The sequence below is a fragment of the Triticum aestivum genome, chromosome 4D, assembly GCF_018294505.1.
Source record: "Triticum aestivum cultivar Chinese Spring chromosome 4D, IWGSC CS RefSeq v2.1, whole genome shotgun sequence".
NCBI lineage: Eukaryota > Viridiplantae > Streptophyta > Magnoliopsida > Poales > Poaceae > Triticum > Triticum aestivum.
In genome coordinates, this window is record NC_057805.1 from 312,988,071 (window position 1) to 313,006,268 (window position 18,198).

At 46.4% G+C, this 18,198-nt stretch overlaps 1 protein-coding gene across 2 annotated transcripts; it reads left to right on the forward strand.

Moving 5' to 3' along the window:
- Positions 1–11,307: 11,307 nt before the first annotated feature.
- On the forward strand, positions 11,308–16,400 carry LOC101290673 (CBL-interacting protein kinase 31). Of its 2 annotated transcripts, XM_044519421.1 has the most exons (16): positions 11,308–11,593; positions 12,338–12,579; positions 13,451–13,513; positions 13,632–13,703; positions 13,821–13,928; positions 14,028–14,108; positions 14,211–14,264; positions 14,344–14,469; positions 14,595–14,684; positions 14,873–14,995; positions 15,085–15,195; positions 15,354–15,467; positions 15,593–15,649; positions 15,745–15,819; positions 15,931–15,987; positions 16,236–16,289. In XM_044519421.1, exons 2-16 carry the CDS (start codon positions 12,388–12,390, stop codon positions 16,287–16,289), a joined length of 1,377 nt encoding a protein of 458 aa, XP_044375356.1. In that variant the 5' UTR covers positions 11,308–11,593; positions 12,338–12,387. The 2 variants fall into 2 exon arrangements, with proteins under 2 accessions (XP_044375356.1, XP_044375354.1); XM_044519419.1 differs by having other exon boundaries at positions 15,931–16,400.
- The last annotated feature ends 1,798 nt before the right edge of the window (positions 16,401–18,198 follow it).

Sequence of the window (18,198 nt, forward strand, 5' to 3'; positions counted from 1 at the left end):
GGTCTACCTTAATACTTCTTTTGTAGTTGCGGATGCTTGCAATAGGGGTTAATCATAAGTGGGATGCTTCTCCAAGGAAGGGCAGTACCCAAGCACCGGTCCACCCACATATCAAATTATCAAAGTAACGAACGCGAATCATATGAGCGTGATAAAAACTAGCTTGACAATAATTCCCATGTGTCCTCGGGAGCGCTTTTCTCTATATAAGAGTTTGTCCATGTGTCGGTGTCAAAACCGGCGGATCTCGGGTACTGGGTCCTGAACTGTGCGTCTGAGGTCGATGGTAACAGGAGACGGGGGACACAATGTTTACCCAGGTTCGGACCCTCTCTATGGAGGTAATACCCTACTTCCCGCTTGATTGATCTTAATGAATATGAGTATTACAAGAGTTGATCTACCACGAGATCGTAATTGCTAAACCCTAGAAGTCTAGCCTGTATGACTATATCCGTTTACGAACTAAGCCCTCCGGTTTATATAGACATGGGAGGGAACTAGGGTGTACAAAGTCGGTTACAGAGAAAGGAATCTTCATATTTGGTCGCCAAGCTTGCCTTCCATGCCAAGGAGAGTCCTATTCGGACACGGGAGAAAGTCTTCGGTCTCGTATCTTCTCAGCCCATTAGTCCGGCCCATGTCCAACAGGCCAGACGCCCGAGGACCCCTTAGTCCAGGACTCCCTCAGTAGCCCCTAAACCAGTATTCAATGACGAGATGTCTAGCGCGCAGATTGTCTTCGGCATTGCAAGGCGGGTTCTCCTTTCCGAATACTTCAAGATAGTCTTCGGACGCAACGAACGTTTCTGGATCTGGAACACAAGTACCACACACACTGCCATAGAGAGTATAATATTTCACGAGTCCCCTCCGCTGACAACTTTTGGCAAGATGACATCATGCCTGCCCGGTCATTATTTCGAACCGTTTTCTTTTGCCCTTCAGCGTTTCGAGATGTGGTTTTCATTGGCACGTCTTATCAAAGCAGAGATCGTGTCCCCTTATTGTGGGATTCTCATCAATACGGGCGTGGGTAATCCAACCGCCCTGTTTACACAGCCCTTGGGAATAGGCGAGTGGGTAGGCGTTCGATTTTTACTGCCTTTATAAGGGGATAAGGATTCCCCTTCTTCACCCACGCCTTCCTTTATCCTCTGCCCTTCCATTCTCGAGATCCAGCACCCAAGTTCTCGTTTTCTTCCACTCCGAGCAAGCTCTCAACCATGTCCGGATCCGGAGGTCAAGGCAAGTGGATGGCTTCTTCTGTCACGGCGAAGGACATCGCTGAGCTTCGGGAGGCCGGGTATCTGGTGAAGGAGATCGCCCACCGGCTTCCGGCCAAGGGACAAGTCGTCCCCACACCGAAACCCAACGAGAGGGTGGTATTCCTCCCTCATTTCGTCCGCGGACTAGGGTTTCCAATCCACCCTTTCGTCCGCGGACTCATGTTGTATTACGGGCTAGATTTCCATGATCTAGCCCCGAACTCTTTCCTCAACATCTCGGCATTCATTGTCGTGTGTGAGGCTTTCCTCCGCGTCTGGCCCCACTTCGTCCTGTGGCTTAAGATCTTCAACGTGAAGCCGAAGGTGGTGGACGGCCAACACGCGGAGTGCGGAGGAGCCATGGTGAGCAAGATGCCCAACGTCACATGGCCCAAGGGCACGTTTGTGGAGACTGTCAAGGAATGGCAGAAGTTGTGGTTTTATATCACAGAGCCCCGCGACGCCACCTGGGCCGCGGCTCCCGAATTCAAGTCCGGGGCTCCAATGCGGCTGACCTCCTGGATGGAGAAGGGCCCGAACTGGTCTTCGTCGGACGAGCTGATGGCGCTGCAAACGCGCATCCAAAGCATGGTGGACAAAAACATCAAGCTTGTCGACGTGATCCAGGTTATGCTAGTTCGCCAAATCCTCCCCTGCCAAAGCCGAACTTCCCCTCTATGGGAGTTCGATTCGTAGAAGCACCAGACCTTGGTGAGGCTCTTCGGCACCACCCACGAAGACGCCTGGAAGCTGCTCTTCAAGGGCGACGAGAAGCTGCCGGCCATAGATTCGGATCGTGGGCACGATCTTGCCCCACCCTGCCAGCGCCGTAAGTCCTTCACATCCCAAGGCGTATTCTCTACCTGCTTGTCCAAGGAGGGTAACTAAACTTTGCTAATTTATCCTTTCAGGAATGGACGGAGAAAGCGGAGCGAATTCACAGTTCGGTTCCGCTGCCCGAAGAGCCAGTCCTCCCGCTCCTGGCGAAGATGCTGGTCCTGGCGCCCTAACAGCCGCCGGAGAACAAGGCCAAGAAGAAGGCCAAGGGGGGCCGGGGTGGCCCCCGCCGTAAGGGCACTTCGGTCGTGATGTCCGAAGACAAGACTCACTCCTCTGCCGCTGAAGATGACGAAGGGGAAGAGGAGGAAAGCAACCCTCCCCCTGAAGAGGGGAGGAAGAAGAGGGCGGCCTCCACAAATCTGGAGGCGGAGGCTCCCAAGAAGGCGAAAGGCTCACTCGCGGATAAAACCGCGTGGGACGTCGACGGCAGTCCGGAGCGACCTCCCCGGAGCAAGCCCCTGGCCGCGTCGTAAGTACTGACAGACTCGTACTTTCTCGTGTATCCGGCCTTTTTCTCCTTATTGTATTAACATGGTTAATTGTGTAATTGCAGTCCGGCCCACGACAACTCCCAGCGATCCTCATCAAGAGGTTCGTTGGATTCAAGGGCGACGGCCAGCGTGTCAACGCCGGCCGCTTACTCTCCCACGGCCAAGGGCGACACCGAGGTGCTGTTGCGAAGGACTTTCCCAGGCCAAGGAGAGTCTCGGGAGGTAGTCGGGGTGGAACCTCGGCCGCCGGACACATGGGGGAGCATTCCCCCATGGAGATTGGCGATGGGGGCCGTATTCAGTTTGGCCTCCGTCCGGATACGATTCCGGAGACCTACACGGCTCCGGAGTCCGGTGTGCAGCCTCCTTTGAAAGACGGAGGTGTGCCTATCCCACCGGTGACCTCTGTTCAACCAGAGGCACCGAACAATCTTCTGGAAGCGCTGCGAGGCGCTTCCATTGTGGAAGAACATCGTATCCTTATGGGTACGGTGATTGAGAGGGTTCAGTCCGTCAAGAGCGGACTGACCGAAGCCTACAGCGGCCTGCTGACAGGTTTTGAGGTACACGACGCAAAGGAGAAAATCCCCATTTAGACAGTAGCCCTAAGACACTGTCCGGTGTTCGGAAAGCAAAAACCGGACAGAGGATACATGTCACTCTTGATTCATTGCCTATCCCGGTACACCGCCGGAGGCACTCATATAGAGTCATATTTTGTTCTAGTATCGAGTTGTAATCCTTGAGTTGTAAATAAATGCAAGTGTGTTGATCATCATTATTAGAGCATTGTCCCGTGTGAGGAAAAAAAGAGAAATGCCAAATAAAAAAAGGGAGAAAGGACAAAAAGAGAAAGGCCAAATAAAAAAAGGAAGGCCCAAAAAAGGGAAAAAGGAAAAAAAATGAGAGAAAAAGAGAGAAGAGACAATGCTACTATCCTTTTTCCACACTTGTGCTTCAAAGTAGCACCATGATCTTCATGATAGAGAGTCTCTTATTTTGTCACTTTCATTTACTAGTGGGAATTTTTCATTATAGAACTTGGCTTGTATATTCCAACAATGGGCTTCCTCAAATGCCCTAGGTCTTCGTGAGCAAGCAAGTTGGATGCACACCCACTTAGTTTCTTTTGTTGAGCTTTCATACATTTATAGCTCTAGTGCATCCGTTTCATGGCAATCCCTACTCCTCACATTGACATCGATTAATGGGCATCTCCATAGCCCGTTAATTAGCCGCGTCGATGTGAGACTTTCTCCTTTTTTGTCTTCTCCACATAACCTCCATCATCATATTCTATTCCACCTATAGTGCTATGTCCATGGCTCGCGCTCATGTATTGCGTGAAAGTTGAAAAAGTTTGAGAATACTAAAGTATGAAACAATTGCTTGGCTTGTCATCGGGGTTGTGCATGATTTGAGCATTTTGTGCGACGAAGATGGAGCATGGCCAAACTATATGATTTTGTAGGGATGAGCTTTCTTTGGATATGTTATTTTGAGAAGACATAATTGCTTCGTTAGTATGCCTGAAGTATTATTATTTTTATGTCAATATTAAACTTTTGTCTTGAATCTTTCGGATCTGAACATTCATGCCACAATAAAGAAAATTGCATTGATAAATATGCTAGGTAGCATTCCACATCAAAAATTCTGTTTTTATCATTTACCTACTCAAGGACGAGCAGGAATTAAGCTTGGGGATGCTTGATATGTCTCCAACGTATCTATAAATTTTGATTGTTCCATGCTATTATATTATCCATCTAGGATGTTTTATATGCATTTATATGCTATTTTATATGATTTTTGGGACTAACCTATTAACCTAGAGCCCAGTGCCAGTTTCTGTTTTTTTGTTTTTGAGTATCGCAGAAAAGTTAAACCTAACGGAGTCCAATTGACCTAAAAATTCACGGAGATTATTTTTGGACCAGAAGAAGCCCACGGAGTATCGGAGATGGGCAGAAGAGTCACGAGGCACCCACGAGGGTGGGGGCGGGTTGACCCCTCTGGGCGCGCCCCCCTACCTCGTGGCCGCTCGGAGACCCCCCTGACTTGTTCCCGACGCCAAAAATCCCTATAAATATAGAAACCCCCGAAGAGAAACCTAGATCGGGAGTTCCGCCGCCGCAAGCCTTTGTAGCCACCAAAAACCAATCGGGATCCTGTTCCGACACCCTGCCGGAGGGGGGATCCCTCACCGGTGGCCATCTTCATCATCCCGGCACTCTCCATGACGAGGAGGGAGTAGTTCACCCGGGCTGAGGGTATGTACCAGTAGCTATGTGTTTGATCTCTCTCTCTCTCTCTCTCGTGTTCTTGATTTGGCACGATCTTGATGTATCGCGAGCTTTGCTATTATAGTTGGATCTTATGATGTTTCTCCCCCTCTATCTCTTGTAATGGATTGAGTTTTTCCTTTGAAGTTATCTTATCGGATTGAGTCTTGAAGGATTTGAGAACACTTGATATATGTCTTGCATGTGCTTATCTCTGGTGACAATGGGATATTCACATGATCTACTTGATGTATGTTTTGGTGATCAACTTGCGGGTTCAGTGACCTTGTGAACTTATGCATAGGGGTTGGCACACGTTTTCGTCTTGACTCTCCGGTAGAAACTTTGGGGCACTCTTTAAAGTTCTTTGTGTTGGTTGAATAGATGAATCTGAGATTGTGTGATGCATATCGTATAATCATACCCGCGGATACTTGAGGTGACATTGGAGTATCTAGGTGACATTTGGGTTTTGGTTGATTTGTGTCTTAAGGTGTTATTCTAGTACGAACTCTGGGATAGATCGAACGGAAAGAATAGCTTCATGTTATTTTACTACGGACTCTTGAATAGATCGGTCAGAAAGGATAACTTTGAGGTGGTTTCATACCCTACCATAATCTCTTCATTTGTTCTCCGCTATTTGTGACTTTGGAGTGACTCTTTGTTGCATGTTGAGGGATAGTAATATGATCCAATTATGTTATTATTGTTGAGAGAACTTGACTAGTGAAAGTATGAACCTTAGCCCTTGTTTCAACGCATTGCAATACCGTTTTCGCTCACTTTTATTACTAGTTACCTTGTTGTTTTTATATTTTCAGATTACAAAAACCTATATCTACCATCCATATTGCACTTGTATCACCATCTCTTCGCCGAACTAGTGCACCTATACAATTTACCATTGTATTGGGTGTGTTGGGGACACAAGAGACTCTTTGCTATTTGGTTGCAGGGTTGTTTGAAAGAGACCATCTTCATCCTACGCCTCCCATGGATTGATAAACCTTAGGTCATCCACTTGAGGGAAATTTGCTACTGTCCTACAAACCTCTGCACTTGGAGGCCCAACAACTTCTACAAGAACAAGGTTGTGTAGTAGACATTAATATCCCCAAGCGGGAGCACAAGCGCGCACTCAGGGACGTTCACGCCATAGAGCCAGTCGCTCCAAAATTCAACCCATGGTCGGCTTGCCCGATCTCTTTTGATCGCAGAGACCATCCGACCAGTATCCACCACGGAGGTTCGGCAGCATTGGTCCTCGATCCAATCATCGACGGATTCCATCTTATGCGAGTCCTTATGGACGGCGGCAGCAGCGTTAACCTGCTTTATCAGGACACTGTCCGCAAAATGGGTATTGATCCGTCAAGAATCAAACCCACTAAAACCACCTTCAAAGGAGTGATACCCGGCGTCGAGGCCTATTGCACAGGGTCCATAACGCTGGAAGTAGTCTTCGGTTCACCGGATAATTTCCGTAGTGAAGACTTGATCTTCGACATCGTCCCCTTCCGCAGTGGCTATCATGCACTGCTCAGACGAACCGCTTTCACCTGTTTCAATGCAGTCCTGCACTACGCTTATCTAAAGCTCAAGATGCCAGGATCACGTGGCGTTATAACAGTCAATGGAAACATGGAGCGCTCCCTCCGTACTGAGGAGCATACCGCGGCCCTCGCAGCCGAAGTACAGGGTGGCCTTATCAAGTCGAATACTATATCGGCAGTCAAGCCACCGGACACTGTCAAACGAGTCCGGTCTACCATGGAGAATAACAGTCCGGCTCGTCCAGAGCTAGATTAGCAATTCGGCCTCCGTCAAAGACCTAACCTGGTTGCGGCATATGTACCGTGCGTCCATAATTACGCACTAAAAATACCATGGGCAAGGACGGAGGCACACTAAAAACAAAGTCCACAATACGGCTCGACCCTATTCGGACCGTCATATCCTTCCTTTTTTCTTCTTATTTTTATTTTTTTCAGGTTCTTTACAACCCACATCACCTTTCGATGGTACCAATGGCCCTTTTTCAGGCCCCTTATGCATACTCGATCGTTGATCCTCTCAAAGGATCCTACACCAAGGCGGAAAGCAGCGCAGACGTGCGGCAGAGTGTCCAAAGGATCTTCTAGATCACCTTCCCTTTTTTAGGACCCGTAAGAGCTTTCTCTTGTTCTCAAATTCTTGGCATGTAAAATAGCCTCGATAAATATGGCATTCTCTATAAGAGTACGTTTGACGTACGAATCAGAATATAGCAGAAACATTTTCTTGCCCTACCTTATTCGGTATTGGCCTAATCTGTCATCTGTATCCCGTCTTAACGACTGATTGACATATACACATTGACATTAATTTCCAGGGGCTGTATTCGGCCACAAATGTCCAAAAACAAAAAAGTCCAAACAGTTTCATAGTACACTTCGGCGTCCCGAATATCGCATTATATGCATCGGTTCCGAATCATGTCTTTGGTCAATAGTTGGGTTGCCCGGCTCCTGTGGTTACCATCTTACGTTCCGCTTGTTCGGCTAAGGTAGTAAAGGGAGAACTACTGCGATTGTGTTTCTGATTTGTCTGGTCAAACACCTCAGTAGAGAAAGCCAAAAACTGACTGTCATGATACAGCGGGAGTTGGTTGGCTATTCGGCGACTTAATACAAATCTCTCGCGATTTTTTCCATATTATATGAAGGACTGACTTCGGTTCGGTCACGCGCCTAAAGGCATCCCAGTTCGGAAAGCCGCATGCACACCAGGGGCTAGTTCTTAGCCCCATGGTCAAACTCCTATGGCTAAGTGAAAGTGCTAAAGCCGCATAGTCTGATTGCCTGGTTCGTTACGTAAGTCACCTCCTTTACGGACCAAGACATTGTGTCAAGAGTGATTACACGTTATTATGAACACCCCCGCAGCATCTACGTGGGGGCTGAAGCCGATGACTGGCAAACTTTCAAGAATAATAAAATACGACCACACAGGAGGTATGTAGTTCGGATAAAAGCATAAAGACATTACAAAGTCTTCGTTTATAACACAAGGTCGGGGCAGTTCGGATACATTCACTCGAACATAATATCCTTCGAGCATTGACCCTCTATCAAACAGGCACCCTCGAGGACATCTTCAAAATAGCGCTCCAGCTTGCGGTGGTCCTTGCCGCCGGGCGGACCTTCAACTGCCACGACGGCGGCTTTTATCTTCGCCCAGTGCATCTTGACACGGGAAAAGGCCATCCACGCACCTTCTATGCACGCCGAGCGCTTCACAGCCTCAACTCGGGGCAAGGCGTCGCCGAGCCGCTTGACTAGGCCGAAGTAGCTGCTCGGAATGGGTCCGGCTGGCCATAGCCGGACTACGAGGTCCTTCATGGCCAAACCAGACATCCGATGCAGCTCTGCCAGCTGCATCATCTGGTTGTTTAGCAACGCTGGCCGCTCCGGCGCCAAGTACTGTGACCGGAAGAGCTTCTCCGTCGTGTTCCCTTCTTGGGCCCGGAAATACTGAGCGGCGTCGGCAGCACTCCTCGGGAGATCCGCAAAGGAGTCTAGAGCACTCCATAGTCGATTTAGCAAAGCATACTTCGACCGCCAAATATACTCTGTAAAAGAAAAGGCTTACCAGCCGCTATCTGTTCGGCTTGCCTGATCTCCTCGCGAGCCGCCCTAGACTCGGTCCGCGCCTCTTTTGCCTCTTGAAGAGCCTTGGTAAGTTCGGCCGCTTGGGCCTTATTACTCTCCTCCAAGGCCTCACACTTGTTGGCGGCATCCTGGAGCGCTTGCTCCACTTCGATCACCCTCTCCTCATACTGGCGGCGGGCGACCTGTTCGGCCTTTAATTCCGCAGCTGCTTTGTCTGCGGCCGCCTTGCTCGCCCTCGCCTCCTCCTTGGCTTCGGCAAGGGCACTCTTGAGGGTCTCGACCTCGGTAGCACTGCCTAAAATCATACACATAGCAGCACATGATCTTAAACTCTGAGTTTGCATTACAATTCAGGCTTGTAAGGGGTCTTTTAAAAGCATACCTTGGGCCTCATCGAACTGCTTGTTCACACGGTCGATCTCATCTTCAGCCAGCTTCAGTTTCTGCTGGAGTTCGAAAACTTCAGCGTCCTTGGCTGAAGCCGCTAATAGTGAAGCATGTTTATCAAAATAGATAAGTGTGTCATCTCCGGCGAATATTTGATCCTCTGTCCGACCCCTTTTTCCAAAAAACCGAACAGATCTCAGGGGCTACTATCTATACACAGTCATACTTTTTGCACATATAAAAGCGGCTAAGAATATTATGTCGTATACCTCAAAACCCGTTAACAGGCTAGTGAAAGCTTCGTTCAGTCCGCTTTTGGCGGACTGAACCTTCTCAACCACCGTACTCATCAGGGTACGGTGCTCCTCCACGACGGAAGCACGTCGAAGTGCTTCCTTGAAAGTGTCCGGCACCTCCAGATTGATGGAGGTTGCCGGTGGAGTCGGTACTCCCCCTCCCTTAAAGGGGGCTGCTCGCTCGATTCCGGAGCCGTATGGGTCTCCAGAGTTGTATTCGGCTGGGGGCCGGCTGGGGGCTAAGATAAATCATATAGGCTAGACATCTAGGGTTTAGCCATTACGATCTCGAGGTAGATCGACTCTTGTAACCCCTATACTCATCAAAGTCAATCAAGCAGGAAGTAGGGTATTACCTCCATTAAGAGGGCCCGAACCTGGGTAAACATCGTGTCCCCTGCCTCCTGTTACCTTCGATCCTCAGACGCACAACTCGGGACCCCCTACCTGAGATCGGCCGGTTTTGACACCGACAGCGCTTGTCCCAGGCCGGTCATACGTCCACAACGGGGGCGGGGCTGGCAGGGCGGGAGGTCCCAAATCCGCCTCATCCCTAACGAGGTCGGCAATGCCCACTTTCAGATGCTACTAGAACGGGACTAGGGCATCTGTCAATGTTTTCCGCGACATGTTTTGGAGAGGAAATGGTGAAACGATGTTAAGCTAGAGAGATTTGAGAGGCGTCGGAGAGGGCAATGGGAGAGAGGGGAGGCCGTGATGTCCTTTTATAGGTTGTCACGATCGCCATTAAGAGGCCAGTTGAGGAGGTCGCAGATGGCTGGAGGCCATCAAGCTGCGTGCTTCTGGTGAGAAGTGTGGGCGCGCTCACATGCCTCTCGTCTGCTCACACAACACCTCTCGGGGTGCTTACATGCAAGCCGGAAGATGATGATATGTGACAGTCATCTGAAGGACTATGACTGGAATCTGAGGGAGCGTGGGTGGCGTTAATGACCGGGTGATTACTCGCTAGTGGTGCCTTGAAGGCCACACAACTTCAAAACCAATTGCCGCGAGGAGGAAGTGGAAACTTACCTCTCGCGTAGACGGCTGGATATGAAGCGAGCTCCAGACGAAGACTCCATGGTGGTGGTCATCTCCTAAGTCGGAGGTGGTCGGCCTGAGACTAGGTGGTCGGATCTCGAGATCCGTCATCTAGTCCCAGGTGCGAGTCGGGGAGACATAGTTGTCAATGAAAACCGACCTGATGGCGGGCGATGCCGGTGTTCTGCGACATTACCTTGATGAAGGCATCGTCCTGTAACTATTGTCTACCCACTCGTGCTGCTCCGGGTGAAACCCTAGGATCTGGTCTTCCAGATCGGACGATGGTGGCACTGCGGTGTCGTTTCTCTCTTGGGAGCATCGTTTGTGGAGCAGCGCTGGAAAATAGAGGCAAGAGGTGGAGCGGCTTCATCTTGCACGGAGCTTCGGTGGAGATGTCAAGTCATGCCTGACCGACAGGTGCTATGTTGTGTCATGCCTGTTCGGCAGGTGCTACGCACGACAGATTTTCTAGAGACTTCAAGCTGTGTCGGCTGGTGGTACTTGGTGGTATGGTGTTGCGGTGTACCGGCGGCGACCGCGAGGTGTTCAGAAGTTTGCACGCAGGGAGGTGGTGTTGTTGGGCGCCGCGGTGGCGTCGACGGACGATGGCCGGACTGACAGGATGACGTGGATCTCTTTACTGAAGATGGGTCTGCGGTTCGATGATGTTGCCGGCTTCTAAAACGTGTACATGTGGTGTACGCTTTAGGTTTGCTGCACCGGCTGTAAATTTTAATACCTTATACATACGTGCAAAGTTTTGTATGCATAGTTAAAGGTTACCATACGAAAAATGAGCGAGTGACCAAGGGCGAGTTCGCGAGCCTTAGCATGCATGGTTGGCTCTGATAAGAGCACAAACTTATCTACATACTCTGGCCTGGTCTCTGGTGCACACGATGTTCTTCTTCCTGGAGTAAGTAGAAAATACCACTAGTATCCCCCTAGTAGAATCGAAAAGCAGCAGTAGAACGAAGGGGACGAAAAGGATAGGCCATGCAGCCCTTGGGAACTGAAAGGGTGGCAAGGCAGCGTCGGCAATCAAACTTACGTACGCCAGCAGCGGCTGCTCTGCTCGCATCCATCCCGATCGATCCCCATGTCCTTTTCTCGTGGTGGTGCTACTCTAGCTGTGCGAGCACGTACGTGTCAGCCCCCACCTCCTCCCTCCCTCCTTATTTAGCACGACACCTCCCTCTTCCTCCTCTGCATCCACAGCAACAGCTTCCTCTTCCTCCTCAGACCCACCCTCGCTACCTCCTAGCTGCATCTGCTGCTAAGCTCCGCCTCCACCCGCGCGCTGTCTGCTAGCTCGTCGCGTTGAAGGTAAGCCGCAAGCGCCTACCCCTGAATCTATCTGTTCCCTACTGTGCGTGTGCGAATTTTGCATTTCTTGTGCTAGTCGAGGAGGTAGCAGTAAGTGTGCAGATTATGCGCTGAGCTTCATGCGCATTTGCTAGCTCATTGGTTTCATGCCCTGTGAATGATTTTACGACGACTCATTTCTCTTTGCTCTGTTCATTTGAGTAGTACACATACTTCTTTGAGCGAGGATTATGTACCTTACTCCAAAAAGCAGCAGTAACCAGTACATATCTGTAACCTGCTTTCTGAAAATGTTTTGTCATCTTAGGTGACTGTCGGGTAGGATCATAGGTTACCAACTGGAGATTCTTCCTATGCTATGTCTATGTGGCCTCCATCTATGTAGTACCTGCCATGTACTACTTTTCATGAATTTTTTGCCTTTCGGCCGCAGGAACATGCGTTTAGTTTGGGATGATGCATCTCATGGTCTTCGCCACCTTTTTTTTTGTTTGTAGATATGTCTATGCCACCTTTTATATTAGTAAAAGTCAAAGTGGGTTGAGTGTTTTGGACTAGGCTGGTCATTTTATATTGATGATGATGATCAGGTGTTGTTTAGTCTTCCTGGGATCTTTAGGATCTACGCTACTTCTGCTGTTCTTCCTTTATCCTTTTTGGGAAAGATGGTAAAGGCTGCCTCATGATACCAAATCAATACCAAGTTCATAGTGTCCAAAGCCTGATTTCATTGCGCGACTGCAGGTCGTTCAGGAGCATTTTGAAGGTTGAAAGTAACCTTCGGCTGTTGGAAGATGTATCGGGCCAAGAGAGCCGCATTGTCACCAAAGGTGAAGCGCCGTGTCGGCAAGTATGAGCTCGGCCGCACCATCGGGGAAGGGACCTTTGCAAAGGTCAGGTTCGCAAAGAACACTGAAACTATGGAGCCTGTTGCTATCAAAATCCTCGACAAGGAGAAGGTTCAGAAGCTCAGATTGGTTGAACAGGTCATTATCACACAATTCCCTCATATGACGTTGTGGTAGTTTCTTCTTGTTCCTTTTATTATCTGAACATATCATGTCACAGATCAGATCATGATATGAACGTGGTAAAATTTTAAAGTTCAGTCAACCATGCATATCATCTTTTATGAATACTAGTTTTTTTTTCCAAAAAGGGGGGAAGACCCCGGCCTCTACATCCTCATGATGCACACAGCCATTTTCATGAATGTTAGTAACCAATAACCAAGCCAGCAAAAGGATTATGTTTCTTACCTTTTTTTCTGAGATGCACAGATGTGATCTTTGGTTTTATCTAGTTAATAAAGCTTTTATAAAATCTAGTTAATAAAGTTCATTATTATAACTTACATCTTTATATCAAGAAGCTAACTGGAGAAACCATTTCTAGCTTCCCTGGATGTTGCCGTGTCAGCATGGGGGCATAGGAAGGTGTGACTTCAGTTAAGAATGATTCTGTATCTACATACTTGCATTACATAGCCCCGCGATCTTACCCACATAGTGCTCTTACAATTGAAGTCATCTCACCAACTCATTATGTTTTCCTAGTATCTTGTACAGTTTCCAATTGATGTCTGAACTTTGTGCAAATTGAACACAAAATTATTTCCTGCACTTCAGCATATGTGTCCCTTGTTGCACTATCGGGTGTCCATGTCCTCAATTCTATCTAATTGCCTTCACCATACTTTGGTGATCTTCCAAGTTCTAAGTTCTAACCATACAGTCCTCAAACAAGGACTTCTGTTAGCCACAAAAACATTGACAAAACTGAAACATATTGTTTCATACATGCTCATATAGTGATATTTGATATCTGTGTCCTAATACTATCCTCAACTCAATGCAGATTAGGCGCGAAATTTGTACTATGAAGTTAATAAAGCATCCTAATGTTGTTCGACTGCACGAGGTAAAGACCAAAAATCAATCGGCGATTCAAGATCTATCGCCATACTTTAGTAGATTTGTGTTTATTCATGGCTGCGGTCTTACTACCTTTTTTTGCTAATATTTGCTTTGTACCTCAGGTGATGGGAAGTAAAGCAAGAATTTTCATTGTTCTGGAATACATTACTGGAGGGGAACTCTTTGATACCATTGTAAGTGCCAATATATCACCCATCTATCTGTAATTGCTGAGGTTGTATTATCGGTCAGATTTTCATTCATGTTACATGATCATCTTTTTAATCTGTTTTATTTGCTGTTATGCACAGTATACCAATGGAAGGTTGAAAGAAGAGGAGGCACGCAAATACTTTCAGCAACTGATAAATGCCGTTGACTATTGCCACAGCAGGGGTGTGTATCACAGAGATTTGAAGGTAAAAACTTTATCTTCTGGGTCATGTGTTCTTCTATGATTAACTATACACATACAAGTACAGGAAAGTGACAAAATGATGTTGAACCTGCATTTGCAGTTAGAAAATTTGTTGCTTGATGCTGCTGGAAACCTCAAAGTGTCCGACTTCGGTTTAAGTGCTTTAACTGAGCAAGTGAAGGTATTTTTAAGATATACTCCTACTTTGGGTAAAAATTTCTAACTGGTCACATCATTGTCTTCTGTTGATTCTCACTGTTATTGAAATTCTTCGACTCTACAGGCTGACGGGTTGCTGCACACAACATGCGGGACTCCGAACTATGTTGCTCCTGAGGTAATTTTGTTTTGCTTATCATAGTAAGATCATGTGTCCAATCCACTAGAACTATTGTCTAACTTAGATCTCTCTGCAGGTGATTGAGGATAGAGGTTATGATGGTGCAGCTGCAGATATCTGGTCTTGCGGGGTAATCCTTTTTATTCTGCTTGCCGGGTTTTTACCTTTCGAGGATGAAAACATCATCGCCCTTTATAAGAAGGTAATACTAATACTGTTCAAAAGATGCAAAAATGCGAAAAACATCTCAGAGGCTTCTTTTCTCAGGGAGTATCTTAGATGATATTATTGCTTATTATTTATTTTTACTCCCTTCTGGAATAACAGATCTCAGAAGCTCAATTCACATGTCCCTCTTGGTTTTCTACTGGAGCTAAGAAGCTGATCACCAGAATTCTGGACCCTAATCCTGCAACTGTAAGTGGCATACAACTTTTGAATATGGTTGTTGAAATCACTAAGAATAATCCTTTCAAAAGAGAGTCAGACTTGTGAGCAGTACTATAAAAGAAACACCAGTAGTCCTTAATTTCATTCTCAGTCCTGAAAAGAAGTTATAGAATCCCAACTCATCTGTCCTGTTTTTGTTGTTGAATGTTGAACAGCGTATCACCATTCCTCAGATACTGGAGGATCCTTGGTTCAAAAAGGGATTCAAGCCACCTGTTTTTGACGATAAGTATGAAACTAGCTTTGATGATGTCTATGCTGCATTTGGAGACTCAGAGGTGAGGCAGTTGACCTATATAGTTAAAATACTTACATTTGTGGTTGGAATAAGTTGATTAACTATATGCATGTCTTAATAATTTACCAGGACCAGCATGTGAAAGAGGAGACTGAACATAAGCCAACCTCAATGAATGCATTTGAACTGATTTCACTGAATCAGGGACTGAATCTGGACAACTTGTTCGAGGCAAAGGAGGTCAGAACTGAAAATTCTGAAATATTTCTGCTGCAGACATCGATTATATGTCTTATTATGTGTGGTTTCCCATAGTCTATTGCCTGTTTGTTGCCTATGATTTTCTTTAGAAACTGCATATCATTGCAATGTACTTATCTGTATGAATTATGTCGCAGGAGCATAAAAGAGAGACACGATTCACCTCGCAATGCCCTCCAAAAGAAATCATCAGCAAGATTGCAGAAGCTGCAAGGCCACTTGGTTTTGACATTCAGAAGAAAAACTACAAGGTATTCATATTATTATTGTCTATATATGTGCACACATCTTCTGTTACAACTAAATATTTGTATACATGTTGCACATAATCGAAGTTGGCAGGAAATTGAACTAGTTTTGATTTTGTTATTTCAAGATGCGGATGGAGAACCCGAAAGCAGGTAGAAAAGGCAATCTCAATGTTGCAACCGAGGTAAGTGAAAACACCACGCAAACAAACAAACTATTTTGAACACTAAAGAAGGATTACCCATTCATGTATATATATTTTTATGTGGCAACCTTCAGGTGTTTCAAGTAGCTCCATCCCTACATGTGGTTGAGCTGAAAAAGGCGAAGGGGGATACTCTGGAATTTCAAATGGTACTGCCATAGCATCCCCCCTTTGCTATTCGAATTCTCTGCGAATTTAACTACTGTCAAAGCATTGTTTTGACAAGCAAGTAACAAGAGTTTATTTTACTGTGAAAACAGTTCTACAGATCTCTGTCGACCCAGCTCAAGGACGTAGTTTGGAAGTGCGGCGGCGAGGTAGAAGATAACGGCACCGCGGCATGAAGCACGTTTTCCATGTACATAGTCCCTACTGTAGTTCATATGTGGGATGGATGGCGGGTGGGCTGCGGAATGGGTTGTGCAGATCGAGTTCTTTCGTTGGTTTGTTAATGATGATGATGATGATGAATAGGCTCCGATGAAACAGCGGGCGCGCAGCCCACTGTGGAAGAGCCTATCTATGGCTTCGTTAGTTTGCTTATTATTACATATTCATGGTCCAGAGGGAGATTAAAGCTAGAGGCGAAAGGCCGATTGTTGTAAGATTGTATTGGTAGGAGGTTATATTGAACAGCGCAATGTGTTGAACTTTGTTCTCTACTCTACTTAGCATTGTACTGTAGCTATAGCCGGAATAATAAATAAATAAACCGCTGATCCTTGTCGGCGATGCTGCGTGTGTCGAGGAAGGAAGCTCATGGAATCGTAACTGACCAGTGAAAAACTGAGAATGATAAAGCGGGGCGAAAGTCTTTTTCGGTAAAAACTGAGAATGAAACCGATGTAAGTGTGAATCTCCAAATTGCGAACTGAAAAATGTAGTCGGACCACGGACCAACTCTCGCATTTGCCGGCAAAGATGAAAGCCTAGCAAGTTGTGAGCCGGGGCGCCGATGCTGCCATGTCTCCCTCTGCTTCCGCCCACGGCAGCGCCCATGCCCCCGCCGGTTGACCGGATTTTTCTCAGCTTTGATTCGCTCTCTCGCGCCGTGGCGCCGATCTTCTCCGGACCCGGTTAGTGCCGCTTTGGCACTTCCAAACCCGGCCTTGACCGGAGGGGATTCTATAGGGCGTGCAGATCGCCCGCGAGCGACCTGGCGCGCAGCCCCCTCACGCGCTGGGCATTACTATGAGCCGGCCCGTTTCCCCTTTTTCCATTCTTTTTTGTCTTTTTATTTTTATGTTTTTCTTTTTTATTTTCTCTTTTTTCTTCTTTAATTTTCCACTTTTGTTTGCGAATTTTCTTTTTAATGTCACAATTTTTTTCTTACCGATCCAAAAAATGTTCATCAAAATTTAAAATTTGTTCATCAAATTCAAATTTTTTCATCGATTTCAAAAATAATTCATCAAATTCTTGTTCATTGAATTCAAAAAAATTTCATTAATTTTTCAAAAGAAATGTTCTTGATACAAATTTTATTCATCAAGTTCAAAAAATATTCATCAAATTCAAAAAGATTCATCAAATAAAAAAAATGTTCATCATTTTTATAAAATGCTCATAATTGTTTCTCATCAAAATATGAAAATGTCTTCAAAACTATTTTTAGTTTTGTTTTCAAGAGCATTTTCCCTGTTATAAGACAGAATATCAAATTTGTTTATTCTTTCAAACTCATCATCAACCAAAAAAGAAATCAGCAAAAGAAAAATAGTTCTTGGGGGGAAATGAAACATACATGATTGAAACGTATGAACCCCCGCTCAAAAAAAAACCGTATGAACCAGAGTCACGAGCAGACGAGCGGGAAAAAAACAGGGAACCAGCGGGACTTGAGCCAGACCAACTAACAACACGAGACTCCCCAACCCTGTGTGTTTCCACGTTTCCAGACGCGTAGGTCACGAATTAGGATGTCCGTTGACCGGACGCGCCAGACAGATTTGACTCGCCAGCGCCCCTATCTGGGTGGGATTAACTCGGGCTGGCAAGGCTAACGCGAAAAGTTCATCTCATTGGACTTGGGCCAGTTTGTACCGTACTGCTCGACTCTTGCTGAGGCAACATGCTGCGTGGACTTGGGCCAGTTTGTACCATCCTATACCCATTGTGAGAAAATACTGACAACTAATTGATGACGTGATCACACTATCTCATAAGTTGGGTCTATCCAACATCATTGTTACCCTAACAACATGTTCTTATTATTTGCTGCATCCTTGTTATAACAATGCCCATGGTTAGGAAAACAAAACCATCAACAATATATGAGCTAGTCCAGAGGCCTTATTAGGGATCTGTGTTTATCTTGCTACACATGCTACTAGGTTTTCTTCCAAATATCACATTCAAGAACCATTGCAATTCTAGCATAGAAATATAAAATTATTTATGAACGGGAAAATGGAAAGATGCCAATTTTATTATTACATCTTGGGCATATTTTCATCAACTCAACCATCCAAACTCATAAAGGCTAAGAGGGTATGAATATGTCACGCCAGATAGCCTTTTGTCACTCG